The sequence below is a fragment of the Ambystoma mexicanum genome, chromosome 9, assembly GCF_040938575.1.
Source record: "Ambystoma mexicanum isolate Mex_15411 chromosome 9, UKY_AmexF1_1, whole genome shotgun sequence".
Taxonomy (NCBI): domain Eukaryota; kingdom Metazoa; phylum Chordata; class Amphibia; order Caudata; family Ambystomatidae; genus Ambystoma; species Ambystoma mexicanum.
The window spans coordinates 1,542,062,947-1,542,080,888 of record NC_090931.1 but is presented as its reverse complement, the minus strand read 5'-3'; the positions used below and the strand labels follow the sequence as shown (position 1 = coordinate 1,542,080,888).

Below are 17,942 nucleotides of genomic sequence, written 5' to 3'. Positions count from 1 at the left end.
GCACATGTCAGCCACCAGAAGTGGGTGAGTTGAGAGGCATGGATCTTTACCATCCAACTCTTAACACCAAATCTAATGTACAATGCATACCGTGAACTCGCTCAGCCTCCTCCTTGTCCTTGGGACTTGGGTCTTGATTTTCTTTGGTTCTTAATGACAGGACAGTGGTGACAATAAGTGGACCTGTTAAAAAAAAAAAGAACTATTAATTTTCTACTGGTATACAGAGAATAGTCTAATTCACCATGCAGCACACAGGACACCATAGGAATGATCTGCACCACATCACAATTACTTGATACAGGGTATAATGGCGTGAAGGTGATGTCAAACAATTATCCCACAAACAGTTCAGTCCAGCAGCCAGTGTCGCTATTGCTGCAGAAGTTGGAAACCAAGTGAAGTGATGGCAAGACTGTGGTAGCTGCAGGCACAGGGGGTACATAACTGTATGGTAGACAGAAAAGGGCAGAATGCTCAAGGAACAAACACCTTCTGTGCCATGGACCAGAGTGGACTTGCGCTACAAAAACCAGCAAACTAGTAATCAAAACGATGAATGACACAGCTTCATTCTTCCACCCACCGGCTACATAAACACCAGGCCAAGCCTGGTGATGGCTTAGCAAAGTCCATCTTGAAGAAAGAAACCTTCCCCAGCAGGAATCCAGAAGGAAAGCCAAATCCATCAGGTAGACAACTTGGAATGGATTCAATCACTAAAACACTTTCTTGTTTAAAGTAACAACCTAGCTCGAGAGCAGCAAGGAGCTGTGCAGTGTAGGGTAGCTAGTATTTAGCGCAGCACTGTGAGTTGAGGTATGTACGTCCACTGGAATTAGTCCTTGATCAGACGTTATTGGAAGAGCCATGTTTGAGACATTTGCAAAATTGGAGAATTGTGGGGGCATTCTGAGCCAACACTGGAATAGAGATCCAGATGGTGGCTGTGTGACAAGAAAAGCATTGTCTGCAGGTCCTCTCTTTAAGGCCGAGATGTGATTATACCGGTTGGTCTATTTGTTGTGCAAGCAGCATGTGCCACCTGATATATGGAGCCTAGCCACCAGGTATGTTGGTGTGCTACTCATTACTGCTTTGTAGATGAAACATGCAGTCTTGAACAGTTTCCTAGACTGGTGAGAAAGCCAATGTAGTTCACGTTAGATGGGGACTCCAAAGGAGACCTGGAATTGGTTAGAACGCAATGATTTGATCTGAGCGGCCTGGTGTCTGCCTGAGAGGTAGGAAGTTAACCAATTCAGGGCAGTACCACAGATCCTGTTAGCAAGGATGCAATGATGAATGCTGTTGAATGCAGCCGAGAGGTTAAGGACAAGGAGGCATGTTCATGGATGGTGGATGTCTTGATGCTACACTTGAGGCAGAGCCCTGACTTGATAGTCATTTAGGTGGTAAAGTTATCCGATTTTCGTGAGTAGTTGTGTAGTAACTACTTTTTCCAAGATTTTGCCAATAAACAGGAGGTTTGTAATGAACGTGTAGTTGGCCAGGTCATCAGTATCTGGGTAGTTTTTTTTCAAAAGAGGTCGCATGAGACCAGTCTTGAGGGAGTCTGGGAAGCTCCACCTCCTCCCGATGTCACCTCATCAAGAGGCTTCAACAGCTTACGTTCTCTCTCTGGCACTCTGCTCTCTCTGGTCGTGCTTGGCCTCTCAGCGTACTCTCTCGCTGCAGCCTCTTCATGTGAGTTTCTCACAGGAACGGGAGTCCTTGTCCACTAAGGGGGAGTCTCTCCCAGTGAGGTCCCAGTTCCCCAGACCCCTAGGGAAGGTCTTGTGGAGCATGCTCACCTGCCTAGCCTCAAAGGGGGAGGCTCCCCTTTGGGGAGAAGGGATGAATACCTTTGATTCGCCACAGGGCCTAAGATCGTAGGCGATGTGACAACTGGGACTCCCAGAGGAGAAGAGGGGCCAAGTCATAGGAAACCTAGTTCCACTCCACCAGTAATTGATTTCCCGAACGACTGATGGATGCATAAATGATGCTGAGGACAGAGCGCTGGACACATCAATTGTTTAATGATGGAGGCTGGGATGATATTGTCCAGAGTGAGTAGTAGGTTTGAGGGAGGAAATCGTTTTTTTAGGAGCTAGAGAGAGGGGAGATTGTGTGCATGCCGGAGTGCAGTGTGTGCTAATGCTGATATTATTCATTTGTATTTGGTGCTTAAAGAAGCTTTACAAAAATGTAGACTTACAATTCAAATACAATACAAATACAGATGTTTAGACACATTGATTTAAAACTACACACTTCAATACATGCACTTAACTACAGTTTAAATATACTTAGGTTACAGTTTTCCCATCACTTGTCGCATATCATAAAGTTCGTACTCCAAATATTACCTGCATTCTATATTTTCGAGAATCCGTTTTTAAATCAGCTAGGCTATAATTACAAACAAAGGGGAATCTAAAGTTTTAAAATTCAAAAGTTAACAAATAAAATTTTGTTTAAAAGCCACTTTGCACCTGCACTGAACAACAATTTAATGTAACATTTCATTAAAAAGCATGCCATGCAGCCTCTATATTTCATATTCTAAAATGACTTATCTAGTACTCAGCATCCAAAGTTGGGGTTCAACCTAGTTGCTGCCCTATCCCAAGGTAACGATTTTACAATATGCCGCCATTATCAGGATAGGTCAATGCGCACACCCTCGGACTCAAAATTGAGGCAATAGTTCCAAAAGGCCTCTGGCTTAATCGAGTCATAGTTATGCACATATTTTCCTAATATGCACATATAAACTGGCCCCAAGATAGGACATCCAGTGAATACATGCTGTGGCGTTGCAATCATTCCCAGGAATTTACAGATGCGACATACCCTTGCCTCTAGTGGCATCAGGGAATGGCCACCCTTGAAAACAGAGTGGTAGCAGGTTAATTCGCAGCCTAACTATTATGTTACGGACTGCTGGACTCGAGCTCTGCCGAAGGTAGGTTTGGGTTTTTAAATAGTGATGGGTAACATCTATAGGATCGTAAAGTCGATGGAGGTGAATAGTTGTTAACCCAATCCCAATGTTCCACCTTCCGCTAAAAGATGACTTTAAGGTATCGTACCTTGTACCCTGCCCAAAAATCAGGGAACCCGTGAGGATAGCTCAGCGGCAACGTGCATGCCTTGGAAGCAAGAAGACACGAAGTAACCCACGTTCGATCCCCGGGTCCGCACTTAGAAACTTATGGATATTTAATCGCGTTATAAATACGCAAGTAAGACAAAAAACAATTACACAACTAAAAAAAAAAATATTCCTGTAACAGCGCCTCAATGCCCGTGGGCTGTGTGAGCACTTTAAAGCAAAAATAAAAAATAAAGATATAATCTTGTGTAGTTTTTAATTGAGGCGTGTAAGCTCCCCTCCCATTTCCTGACGCTATCCTCCGACCCATTCCATCTACCAATAATAGCTGGCATTTGGGTTTGGAGTTAGCTTTCAAGAATAGTTATCCTCGCTTTATTAACAGTAGATCCTTCAAGGAGACTAAACCCAATTCCAGCCTGAGATATTCCACTGGGGTAGATGGAGGGAGTTTTAGAACCCGTCTTCAGAATGAACCCTCAAGCTTGTCTAGCCAACTCAAAATTCTCCATAGCCAATGCCTACAATACTGTAGGGCAAAAACTGTGCTTATGCAGCATGATTGCACCCTCTATGGAGTATCCAGCTGTCTTATTAGAAAATGTATCAATCATTTGCATCTGTCAACGGGGCTTCCCCTTTTTGGACTCTTATTATGAGAGTGTACCCTTACTACCGCTCATTTCCAGTCCAAGGTAGACATATGTCAAAGTACTCAAACATGTGGAAAAGGTAGGTCGATTTACCTTCTCCACAGTTAACAGGACTTGCATTTTGTCCATATTAATCAACAGCTCGTTTTCTATTGCAAACGCATTAAGAACATCAAATATTTCCCTTGCACCATGTTAAAGGAATGGTTTGGTCACGTGTTTTTAAGTCTAAGTCGCTCGATTTTACAAACATTTCCTATGGACCTTACCCAAGTTTTCGTCCATTATACGCACGCGAAAACAGGCACCAGGGCGCTGCCATTTTGGGATAATCCTATCACTTGCCCCATCGCCCTGGCTGACCTGCTTTTGCAGCACTAAATCATATCCCCCGCCTCTGAGCCTGTCATCAGCAGACGCGTACCGCCCATTTCACAACGCCAAAGCACGTCTCGTGTCAACAATCGCTGCGCTTCAGCTAATGACGTGTCGCCATGCAAATGGCAAGACGCCTCTTTCCTCAATAAGTATAAACAGACCGTTTCACAACACACAGCAGCTGATTTTCGATTCCATTCCTCTCTCTGTGTTACTTTGAGTATTCTGTGAGTATTCTGTGACTCGTTTCTGTGCTCTGGTCAGCTACCTTTGCCGCTTGTAGCCCGTGGGAACACCTGTACCATCGCTATAAATTATTTTAGTTTGTTTACTACACAATGGCTCCAATAATGCCCTACATGTACGAGCCAGAGTATACCAAGGAGGAACTACTGGAAAGGGAAACACGTGAAAACGATGAGGCTTCGGACGGCAGTTGTCTGGACGAATCAACGGATGAAGACCCTGGACCTAGTCGCATGGACGGTGTTTCCACCTGGTGCACATGCAATCGATGCAAGCTAATGCCAAACGAGGACGAGAACTGCTGCTGCTGTGAAAACTCAGGATGCGTGGCCTACATTTCGGAAGGCGAGCCACGACCGCAATGCATCACCGAGCTGCCAGACTTCAGGGCAGCCTGCCTCACACGGTCCGTGTTGAGGATAATGAGGGTGCTTATGCACGAACTTCGCGCAACTGCTCGTCCTCGTAATCCGAGTAACGAGTAAGTATAATCTGCTCGAGATGCCACTACTATTTCATGGTCGTCTCCTATATCCAAAATTACATCTACATATCATTGTAACGCATGAAAGTCGTTCAATAGTGTGCAGTGTCTAGATGGCATTTGTCCGAGCAGAATGCCATTAGTTACAAGAATTGTCATTGACAACAAACGTTTAATCAACTTATCTTCGTAATTTAAAAACAGTTTGTATCATTATTTTTCACAGGTGGTACCGGCTGGTGGCCTATCGTTCCTTTACATGGTGGCTTCACGGGAGGCTTGGACACCGCGTTCGCAGAGTAATACCCGCCTGTGCCGTTCGTGCCATAAGAGAAACTTTCCCGAGTGACAGCGGTCAGTACAGGGGATTTTCCCTCGCTGTGCTGCAACCTGACCTGTACAATGTATAAAGTTTTGTATTTTTGTGCCATCAAAAAAATAAAAAATAAAACACCACATACATTTTAACAACGGTTGTTTTGATTTTGTAAATGAATCAAGTGTGTCTCCATTCAGCAGTTTTCCTGTGCCTTGTCTGCACGCCCACCGGCCCATCCATCCATCCACCCTCCTCCCCTATCAAAGGCGAAGTATAACTATATAAAGTATAAAAAAGTGGTTAGTTTAACAAAAACAAAAGTCCATAACAACAAGTCCAGTGGATGCACACTGCCATGGGGGGCTGTCGGGGGCACGAACGGCCAAGGTGCCAAACAGCATGTACACTTCAAAAGGTATCCCACGCCAAGGGCCCATTGCTCACATGGCCTCCTCAGACTCCGTGTCTCCAGGCAGGGCTCCCCCTTGAAGCAGGCCGCCCCCCTGCAATCCACATAAGTGTGTCTCCATTCAGCAGTCTTCCTGTGCCTTATCTGCACGCCCCAGGCCCCTCCGTCCCACCCACCCTCTATCAAAGGCGGTTCGCACCAGTGGATGCGCGCTGTCAGGGGCGCGAAAGGCCAAGGTGCCAAACAGCATGTACACTTCAAAAGGTATCCCACGCCAAGGGCCCATTGCTCACATGGCCTCCTCAGACTCCGTGTCTCCAGGCAGGGCTCCCCCTTGAAGCAGGCCGCCCCCCTGCAATCCACATAAGTGTGTCTCCATTCAGCAGTCTTCCTGTGCCTTATCTGCACGCCCCAGGCCCCTCCATCCCACCCCCCTCTATCAAAGGCGGTTCGCGCCAGTGGATGCGCGCTGCCATGGGGGGCTGTCAGGGGCGTGAACGGCCGAGGTGCCAAACAGCATGTACACTTCAAAAGGTATCCCACGCCAAGGGCCCATCGCTCACATGGTGTTCTGCTTGATTTATGCTTGGTTCAAAATGGCGCGGGCGCGCAATGCATTCTGGGAGCGCTCAGAGCCATATTGGATATTTACTTCACTCCGCAGTGAAAGGCTGCACACATTTTGCTGAAGTGTTAGACAAACATGCTTTTTCAAACTTGGTATGCAGTCAAGGCGATTTCTGCTGGGAAAAGCGAACATTGTTATGGCTTGCTACTGTTCTCCGTGGAGCATGTTTTTAGAGCAGGGAGGCCCTACGTTCCTTGGGGGGAGCTCTCGATTGACCCAGCTGGCAACCGACGGCTGTTCCTCAACTGCGTAGGTGCAATTCCAGAAGGTTCGAGAATGAACTCCCCTTTTGTGGAGTTCCTATATATGCGGAAACCCGGAGGGGTCAGGTGAGCCTTCAGCCAGAGAAGGACGCTCCGTCTGGCCTTCCTGTGAGCTGTGGTACTCTCGGCCTGGCTGCCCCCGGAGTCTTCCAGCCGCTTCTGGACGAGATGAGGACAAGAATTACGCTCACGGTGATGTATTTCTTTTGACTTCTTTGACTTCTTATCCATGTCCATATTAGTTTTATGAGCTATTTCTATGTACTTGTAATCTTTGACTAAATAGCCGTAAAGAGCTGATTATCTTCTAAAGAGTGCGTGGCTGTGAGTTATTGTGTCTGTTTATGGGTTGAAGTATTTGCTCTATAATTGCATTGGTGATTTATGGTTGTTCCGTGCACTTTTCAGGGGAGAGCAATACACATGGTCTCCTCAGACCCCGTGTGTCCGGCCACGACCCCCCCACTCACGCTGGCCGGCCCACGGCAAACCACATAATACCACGACATACACACGTCATTCATTCACAAACACACCCCTGTTTGTAATACTTTATAAACCACTTGATATGTCTCATGAGAACATCTTTGTGCTTTGCAAGTCAACTCCTGAACGTGCTACCTGAGAACCACTGAGATCTATGCTAATCTGCTCGTCGTCGTGCTATCCGTGAACTTCTGTGACCGCTTCGAGCAAACTTGTCAGTGTGCTACATGTGGCCATCTACCTGTTCTCCTGCAACATACTGATCTGCTTGCTGAATCCAACTGTTTGTTGGTCAAGGTAAGGCCATGTATCCTAGTCCTATTTCGCTGATTTTTAAATTTCTATCTATTTGCGAGTAGAGTACTCAATAGTGCTATGTTCATTGGTCTCATTGATATTGACTTGAGTTTCCATTGTTATGCTATCAATAGATCTATTTATTTTCATCTGTGTCAATTGTCATCGAATTGCATCCTTCGGGGTTCCAGTCTATAATGTAAGCATGTTTCCTTCTTGTGCAAGACAGAACATCCAAGGGACGAGTCACATGTTCAGATTTTAGTCACATCATTTATACATTTCTGCAATTTATGCAAATACTAAGCCGCACATGATGAACTGGTATAGTTCCTGCGACCAAAACAAACCTTGCATTGAACATTGTATGGTTCATTTACTTTTGTAGCACATTTTTATTCATCAAGATTGTATAATAATGTCGATATTTACTTTTCAGAATTGTCAACAATGCCTGCCTGTTCGATTAGCGGTTGCCCTTCGAAGAACCATGCTAAATCTGAAGGCACTACAATGCATGTATTCCCGAAAACTGTTGATCGAATATGAGAATGGGTCAGGCTTTGCGGATATCCACTGGATGAGCTGGAAAGTAGAGTCCAACAAGTCTTAGAGGACAAGAGGGGTGATCGATACCGCATCTGCAGCCGGCACTTTTCCTCGAACAAGTACACAACATCTTGGGTAACAAAGAAGAATAAACGGCGAACGACACGAAAATTGCTTGCAAACGCTATTCCCACTCTATTCGTCCACATTCCGCCACTGGTGAGTCAAGTGTCCGGATTTAGCTTTAGGCCATGCAGTAGTGTGTAGATAGCCGAATGGATTAATTGATATTTTAGGTGTTGTGTCCCTTGTATTACTTTCGACATTGATAGGAGTGTATAGCTTTTTGAATAATGACATTTATCAATATATTCTTTTTCGATTTCATAACCCACAAACTAAATCTATATATGGGCACAGTGAACTGTGCTATAATGCGCATTTTCAATAGCATTACTCAAGTATTCTGTCTCCTTACATGGCAATTTTTAATATTGGCATTTCATTATCAATCAATAATTTACCTTTACAACTGCTTGACTATCCCTTGAATCTGAAGCAAGAACATTCTACATCCGTGACGTGCTCGCAGTTATCAACCACTTCTAGCGTGTATCAGGTAATCTTAATTGGCTATTCCGCTACAGACTTGTTTTATGCATGTCAAGTAATATTTTTATTGTATTGTGTAATTATTTTACCGAATGTTTGGTTAGTGCTTTCCAATTGATATACACCTTAGTTGTCGTCCCCTGGTGTTTGTTTACAGTTATGATTAGTGTTATCCATACTAATGCAAGTACTGTCTTTCAGGGAGATGCTGAAGCGTCCACCACATTGACAACATCCCTAGATGTTCTTCAGCAGCACGAGGTATGGATACTGACAGCTCCATCGAACTAGATCATCAGAGCTGGAATACTTGTTGTTTGATTGTTCTACACAATGTTTCATTCGTGGTTAGCCATTGATATGTAAGTGTGTGTTATATTTTCAACATTGTAATCCTTACTAATGCAAGTACTATCTTTCAAGCAGTTGATGGAGCGTCAACCCCTGCACTTGATGTGGAGCCTGACATTCAAGTAATTCCAGGGGAAGTGGAAGCGGGACCTTGCGTATATGAATCGGCGCAACAGCTTTCGGAAGTGCACACTAGATTTACAACATCCCTACATATTCTTCGGCAGCACGAGGTATGGATACTGACCGCTCCATCGAGTGTCGACATAACGCGATTCCATTTGCTATACTTTCTTCCCTATTAACCCAAGTACTGTGTTTCAGGGAGACGACGGAGCTTCCACTACAATAACATCCCATTTAGATGATGCAGATGTAAATAAATTGGAGAAATAAGTCAATGAAATCTGATCATATTTAGATATTCCTTGATTCTTTTAGACAATGCATCATTTGTGGTTATCTCTTTATATGTCCCTGTGCCGTCGACCCCAAGTGTGTGTTATGTTTACAATATTGAAAACCATACTAACGCAAGTACTGTGTTTCAGGGAGTTGCTGATGCCTCCTCTCCAAAACAACCATTCATGGCAGTCCATGCGAAGCCAGAGGTATGGATACTGACAGTTCCATCGAACTAGATCATCAGAGCTCGAATACTTGTCGTTTGATTGTTCTACAGAATGTTTAATTTGTGTTTAGCTATTGAGATGTACCTGTGTGTTCGTCCTCACGTGTGTTTTATGTTTTCAATATTGTGATACATAGTAATGAAAGTACTATGTTTCAGGGAGTCGAAGGAGCGTCATTCCGTGCTGTCTATGCGGATCCAGAATCGGAGCAACAGCGTGCAGATGTTGAAGTTCGAGTCAAGAAAGTTGCAAAGAAAATAAACAAAAATAAGGTTAGTTACAAACAGTTCATAATTTCAGGAATTGTTTTGTGTTGGGGACTATATTATGTTTTTTTCTGTCAATTGTACTATACTTTATATTGTCTTTAAAATGAACATCCCTTTTCCAATATGTCCTCTTGTTACCCGTGGGTGTACGAACTATACATACACAGACAGTCAAGCAAATGAGAGATGTTGCTTGCCAGACCATTTACACTATGGAGGAACTATTAATTCAGACGCGGCGTGTTGAGACTCGGGATGCTCATGTCCAATGGCCAGAACATGAATTGAATGTGTCCGGAGAATCCAGTAAAGTTGTATTGGACCATTACTACAGTTCGACTGCACCACCAAAAGAAGATGATACTGAATGTATTGAAGATAGCTCTGAAGTAGTCGCAGATCAATTCACACAATCTACACCCACCAAAAAAATGCCACCCAAAAAGCCGTCGACAATGTTGTGTTCTCCCATCAATGCTGAAGTAACAGATGTTGAAATGACAGAGAATGAACCAGCAGCGGCACCCAGCGACGCATCAGAACTTGATATCAGCGATATTTCTTTTGAATTTGTTGATATGTCCTCAACGGCACAGCCCGAAACAACTTTCACGCCGGATGACAGTCTAATGAAAGAGGGCAAATACATAGTATTCGACAGTTGTTTGATGGATATTATAAGTATGCTGAAATGTGGGCATTCAGTTGGAGGGGAAGTATGTGGGGAGCCATTGATTCATGTGACTAGTCAAAAACAAGGCAGTAACGTCAAAATACATGCCGCCTGTAGATTAAATCATGCATTCTCATGGTCTGCACAACTGATGCTGGGGAAGCTGCCAGCAGGCAATCTACTGTGTGCAGCTGCCTCACTTTTTAGTGGGTCCATTTTTAGGAAGTTTGAGTCTTTCTTTCAGTTTGTGGGACTCCATTCCATTTCTAAAACGCAGTACTACAAATACCAACATGATTATCTGTTTCCAGCCATTAGTGATGCTTGGAAAATTGAACAATTGTCTCTAGCAAGTACATTCGAAGGGAAACGATTCAGGCTAGCTGGCGATGGACAGTGCGACAGCCCTGGATTTTCTACCAAGTACTGCACCTACCACTTTCGGACATGGATAGTAAGAAAATTGTGAGTTTGGTGGTCATGTAGGTAGGTGTGCCAATGTAAATCCTCAGTGGCCATGGAGAAACTAGGATTTATAAAATCATTGCAATATCTACAATCAAGGGGAATGCACATCGACCTCAGCCACGGACAGACACGTTTCAATTGCCAAGACAATGAGAGAGCAGTTCCCACATATTAAACGTCAATTTGACGTATGGCCTCTTGCTAAATCAGTCAATAAGAAAATCTTGGCTGCAGGGAAAAAAAAAGGTTTTGAAAGTATTACACAGTGGTCCCAGTCTATCAGCAACCATCTTTGGTGGAGCTCCAAAACTTGTGAAGGGTCAGTGGAAATCCTACTTGAAAAATGGCGGTCACTGATGCACCACTGTACCAACGTTCACCGCTGGACAGAAAACCAACATTTCCACCAATGTGAACATGGCCCTTTGTCCACAGAGGAGGCACGGAAGAAGAAGTGGTTGATTGCATCTTCACCTACACACAAAGCCATTGAGAAGATTGTTTTCGATAAAACTATCAAGAGATTGGAGGGGACTGACAGAAATCTGTCACACAGGAGAATTGGAGGTGTTCCACAATATGTGCCTAAAGTACAGGCCAAAGCGATTGCATTTCAGCTTACAGGGCATGAAACATAGGACTCTACTATCGGTCTTGGCCCATAACGAGAATGTGGGCCGTGAACAGTCTAGGACTACGGGAAATGTAGGGATGCCTCGCTACACTACGACCTTTGGAAAAAGAACTAAGAAATGGGGGGTAAAACCAGTATGTGAGAAAATGGAGTTCGACTTTGTTAAAGGCCTTATTGTTAGTGTACTAGAGAAGCACAGATATGGAATTTTGAGCGTTTTTGTGCAGAGCACTGATGCATTGCCACCAAACATTGCCACTGTGCCATGTCCACCCAAAGCAGAGCTCGTTGAGAAGTTCAAATCCTGGTTTAAATAAATCATTGTAATCTGATTGTCTTTTTGAAAATAATGTTATTGTACAGTGTGCATACAAAGTATGCTAACCCTAAACCCTCCATTCACCATCCTGGGTGGCGAACAATATGGGTGTCATCTGACTTCTCTCTCTATTCACTTCATATCGCTGACCTTGTGAATATGTGTATGTATATATTTTTGTTGCTGTAACTATGTTTCGCAATCTCATGTAAATGCTGCGCACTGTTAACCGAGGGGAGGCTTGCGTATTGCAAATAATAAAACAAATAAACAATAAATCTCACTTTCAACTCAACTCCTTGGGTACTTTATACTTTCCCTGACCCTCCCCCCAAAAAGTCAATGGTTCTCTAGGGCTGCAAATCTCACGGACAACAAGGACAAAATTGGGGGCCTTAGAACGCGCCAAGCGAGGCGTTGCAGATGGGAGAGAAGCCAGTTCGCATTTGCACAATGAGGCCTAGTACAAACATGGAGTCGAAAATTCAAGTTCTCACAGATGGCTTTAGACGGGATGTTGCAAAATAAGAATGTACGCTCATGCGGAGTGAAGGTCAGCGGCTTTGATTTTATGCTCGCGGGCTGAAGAGGCCCGCGAATCGCACTGGCAGTATAAGGTTCTATTGTTTTTTGACCTTGAGAGACAGGGACCATGGCGAAAGGACTTCATTTGAAGGAGGGGGGCAATAATGTAAGACGATAAGGCTGAAAAATCTGAAACTAGACCGAGTTTCATGTTAGCTCAGTATTTGAAAAATCATTGGCACGAACACAGTGGGATTTACGGACTGCATTACGCAGAGATCCAATGGAAATGGCAAATATAATGTAAGTAAATCTTTAGACGCTTTTATACCGGAATGAATGAATGAATGAATGAAGAGCAAGTACAACATTTGTGGGGTCGTCTTTCTACCGGGCACATGTGCATGCATGTGCCCATGTGACACGCATGTAGACAAACAGTCGTTTCTCAGTGGTTCAATGGTAAAAAAAATTAGTTTGTGCGTTTCCCTCGATTTATTTAGTTAGTTTTCGCATTGCTTTTAGAGCCGAACATACTCCATTGCACTAGCCTCGCAAGCAAATAGTTTCAGCTCGGCCCTAATAAATAAAATGAATAATAGTAATAAAGATCAGCTGGTGAGACTAATTTCAATTTTTATGTTTTCTAAACAGGTACATCCTACCGTATTGCCACTGCCACCTATTCCAGACCCCGGGAGATGGATTTTTCAACCGCCAGCTGCAGCTTCTTGTAACAACTGCACTACATTGACCATCTTATGGGACGATCGCCAAGGAGCCATATGCCCTTACGCAGTACTAGCGGCTAGACGCAACATATCGACCTTTACGGTGGCCTAGTGCCTAGTTGATGGAACAGCCTTGCGGTTCACCGTGCGTCCAAAGTGCTTCCTTTAACGAAAACCAACACCCTGTGTACCATAAAGGAACAGCGCGTGACTCAGGATAAACTTTTCCAGATTTGCCGATCGAGAGAAAAGAAAGAAATTCCATTCCGATTTAATATGCCAATTGCTGAATATTCTATAAACATTTAATGTCAAATAAATGTACTTTACCAAATGTACCGTATTGCTGTTTGATTTTAAAGTACAGTTTCATATTCCGAATTGTGGCACGCTGTGTTGTGAGTTGATCTGTGTTGGTTTCCGGGTTCTGTGTGAAGTCGCGTAGAAGACGACTGGGCGCGTTTGCCTACGCAGCACAGTAACGTCATGGAGAGAGGCGGGGAATATGAATGTTTTGATAATGTCAGGCTCAGGGGCGGGGGATATGATTTAGTGCCGCAAAAGCAGGTCAGCCAGGGCTATGGGGCAAGTGTTAGGATTATCACAAAATGGCAGCACCCTGGTGCCTGTTTTCACGTGCGTTTAAAGGACGAAAACTCGGGTAAGGTCCATAGGAAATTTTTCTAAAATCGAGCGACTTAGGCTTAAAAACACATGGCTGACCCGCAGGGACAATAACATTTTTTGACCGAACCATTCCTTTAAGTGTGATTAAACATCACTAGGTCATCGGCGTATAACAAACATGGTATAGTCATTCGCCCAATTTCTGTACAGCATCCACCAACCCTAGAGAGACGCGGGGGCAAGCTGGCCTAAGAGATATTGTATAACAGTGGAGCCAAGACACATCCCTGCTTGACTCTACTGTTAATATGTATCCGTGCAGACATGGAACCAGAATCATCCAACCTCACTGCCCCCCCCTTATTAGAGTGGAGGCCCTTCAGGATACACAGTAACCACGCCCTCCATTTTACTCCATAACTAAAGCCGCCCGGAGGTCAACAAACAATGTATAAAGCAGCAGACACTCCCTTAGCAGCTGCTGACCTCGTCAATCTGTCCAGAACCCTGAGGTTATGGGAGGTGGCGCTTCGAGGACGGAAGCCTGTCTGGGTAGATTGTAACACATTCTTTTCCTCAACCCATGCATGCAGGGCCTTCAGGATCAGGGACGAGAAGATTTTCCCTGTCCCGTCCAAGAGTGCTAGAAGAACAAGTTACTTCTTACCTTGTAACGTTCTTTCGACGGGATGTTCCTCCGACGTATTCCTCATCTTAGATATCTTCTTCCAGCTCTGCTGGCCTCGGAAAATTTTCTCTCTCTAGAGGGCGCTGCGCGTCGACGTCCTCCGAGTCGATGTCCCTCGACAGCCGCCGTATCGACGTCGACGTCATCCTGCCTATAAAGTACGCGCGCAGCGTCCGTTGCTCAGTTCCGTTTTGTAGCCCACAATAATACTTTCTGGACTAAACTAATCACCCTGAAGGAGCGTAAGCTGCAACAACAAGGGAAGTAGAACTGCGGGGATGGATGGGAGGGTCGATGAGGAATACGTCGGAGGAACATCCCGTCGAAAGAACGTTACAAGGTAAGAAGTAACTTGTTCTTCGAAGGGATTGTGTCCTCCGACGTATTCCTCATCTTAGATAGGCTCCCATAGCAGTATTCTATTATCGGAGGAGGGAGTACTGACTTCACGCTGTCTTCTATTGATGAATAGAATGCAGTACAGCCCTTCCAAACCTAGTCTCTTGACTGGAGGAGGAATCCAAATTGTAAAAATGTGTAAAGGTATGGACAGACGACCATGTAGCGGCCGCACAGATGCCTTTAACCGGCACGCCTCTTTTGAGGGCCGATGAAGCTGCAATACCTCTGGTCGAATGAGCCCTAAGGTTTTGAGGGGGCTCTTTCCCTGCCAGTTTATAACATTCCAGAATGGCTAGAATGATCCATCTGGAAATGGTCTGCTTAGTTATTGGTAACCCCAGCTTGTGACCTGCGTAACCTACAAACAGCTGGTCTGCCTATCTTATCCTGGCTAGTCTACTGATGTAAAAACTTAAAGCCCTCCTAGGGTCTAGCCTGTGTAACCTCTCTTCCTCTTTCCACGGGTGAGGAGGAGGATAGAAAGATGGTAGGGTAATCTGAGTGATATGGAATTCAGAAACCACCTTTGGGAGGAAATTAGGCTTCACTTGCAGGACAACTTTGTCTTTGTGAAATATTGTGTGAGGGGGTTTACAAGAAAGAGCTTGTAATTCGCTCACCCTTCTAGCAGATGTAAGTGCTATTAATAAAACAGTTTTAAGGGTAAGGAATCTTAACGAACAAGAATGGAGAGGTTCGAAAGGTGTGCCCATCAGGAAAGTTAGTACTAAGTTTAAATCCCATAGGGGAACTTGGAATGGTCTTGGGGGATAAACATTGGTTAACCCCTTTAGAAACTGTATTACCAAGGGTAATTTGAAATAGGATGGTTCTTCCGCAGTACGCTTAAAGATGGATAGCGCTGCGAGATAGCCCTTAATGGTGCCAACTTGAAGGCCTGAATTTGCCAAATATAGTAGGAAGGACAAAACCATTGGTGTACCACATGAAAAAGGGTCGCTATTCTGTTCTCTACACCAGCTGCAAAATCTGTTCCAACGGCAGCGGTATAAAGACTTTGTTGCTGGCCTCCTTGCCGAAAGCAACACCTCCATAACATCATCAGGGAGGTCCCAATCCTTGTACCTCAGCCTTTCAGAAGCCAAGCGTGAAGGTTGAGGGTTTTGATGTCTGGATGGAGAACCTGACCTCCCTTCTGTGAGAGTAGGTTCTCTCTGAGTGGAAGTCGAATTGGAGGGCAGATGGACAAGTCTAGAAGGTCCAGGTACCACGTTCTCCTGGCCCAATCCGGGGCAATTAGGATCATGGTTCGCCGGAATCTTCTCAACCTCCTGATCATTTGAGGAATGACAGGGACCGGTGGGAACGCGTACAGAAGCGGAAACTCCCAGTCCACTATGAACGCGTCTCCCAGAGCTCCTCTCGGGGGAAATTCCCTTGAGCAGAACAGGTCGCATTTCCTGTTTAGGCTGGTGGCGAACAGATTTACCTTAGGGGTTCCCCAAAGGGCGAAGATCTCTTGAAGGACTTCCTGAGCTAGCTCCCACTCGTGGGAGACTGTGTTCTGCCTGCTCAGAGCGTCTGCTGTCAAGTTCTTCTCTCCGGCTAGGTGAACTGCCGATAGAGAGATTCCTTCTTGGATTGCCCAAAACCAGAGCTGCATCGCCTCTCTGCACAGGGGTAGTGATCCTACGCCTCCTCTTTTGTTGAGGTAATGCATGGCCACCGTGTTGTCCGTCATTATCAGGACGTTCTTCCCTTGTACAGCTGGCAGGAACGCCTTCAGCGCAAGTCTGATGGCTCTCAGCTCTAACAGGTTGATATGTAGTCTGGACTCCGATGGAGACCAACGACCGCTGATGGTCAAGTCGTTGGCGTGGGCTCCCCACCCCGTGAGTGAGGCATCCGTGACTACTGTTATCTCCGGCCAGGGTTGCCAAAACTGTTCTCCTTTCAGAATGTTCTCCTGACAGGCCCACCACTGAAGGTCTCGAGCCACCCTGTTGGCAACCTGAAGAAGATCTGTGATTCTCCCTGAGAACTGTGACCACTGAGTCCTCAGTGCCCACTGGAGGGAACTCATTCTCAGGCGAGCCTCTGGCACTAGGAAAATGCAGGATGCCATGAGGCCTAGCAACCTCAAAAAGTCAAAGGCTGGGAGACGTTGGGCATGTTGGAACTTGGTAACCATCTGTAGAATATCTTGAGCCCTCACCTCTGGTGGCAAGGCTTTTCCGAGGGAAGTGTCCAGGATCGCTCCTATGAACTGGAGTCTCTGCGATGGTATCATTTGTGACTTCTTTAAATTGAGGGAGAAGCCCAGTCTGTGAAGGAAGTGATACACGTTATTTAGCTGGATCTGAGCTTGTTCTGAAGAAACAGCCCTGATCAACCAATCGTCCAGGTAGGGGTAGACGTGAATCCCTTCCCTCCTTATACTTGCAGCCACTACCGACATTAACTTGGTGAAGACCCTCGGGGCGGAGGTCAGCCCAAATGGCAGCACTCGAAATTGATAGTGAGAGTTGCCAATTGCGAACCTCAGGTATTTCCTGTGTTTGAGATGGATAGGCACATGGAAATAAGCGTCCTGAAGGTCCAGAGATACCAACCAGTCCTGGAACTGAAGGGCCTGGAGGATCTGAGAAAGAGTGACCATCTTGAATTTGTCTTTTCTGAGGAATTTGTTCAATTCTCGCAAGTCCAAGATGGGTCTCAGTCCTCAGTCTTTCTTTGGAATGAGAAAGTAAGGGGAGTACCAGCCCTTGTTCCTCTCCGCTACAGGTACCGGTTCTATGGCACCTTTCTCTAGCAGGTCCAAAATTTCCTGCAAGAGGAGCGGATCTGGAGCTTTCTGAGAGCTGATCCCAGGTGGATGACTCTGAGGTACACGTAGGAAAGGCAGGCAGTAACCTTGGGCAACTGTTTCCAATGCCCAAGCATCTGACGTGATAGCCTGCCATACCGCCAGATGTTGAGTCAACCTGCCTCCTACAGGTGTCCTGTGAGGGAAGTCCTCAGAGTGGTTTTGGGGCGGCTGATGCAGATGCCGATGGTAAAGAGGCACCTGCTGTTGCTGCGGCTTTTGAATATCTACCCCGTCCACCTCGGGTAGTTCTTCTTTGTCCCCTTTGAGCCGGTCGTCCTCTACCTCTTCCGAATGCGGAGTAGAAGCGAAAGGACTTGCCCCTCGCAGAGGTTCCTGTGGGACGAAAGG

General features: G+C 45.4%; 1 protein-coding gene across 1 annotated transcript in view; it reads right to left on the bottom strand.

Moving 5' to 3' along the window:
• The window catches only part of LOC138489482 (zinc finger protein 154-like), a 355,232-nt gene that overhangs the window by 259,256 nt on the left and 78,034 nt on the right, over positions 1–17,942 (bottom strand). The window contains exon 3 of the mRNA XM_069617219.1: positions 91–183. Coding sequence (XP_069473320.1) covers positions 91–183 — 93 coding nt within the window. The remainder of the gene's footprint in view (positions 1–90; positions 184–17,942) is intronic.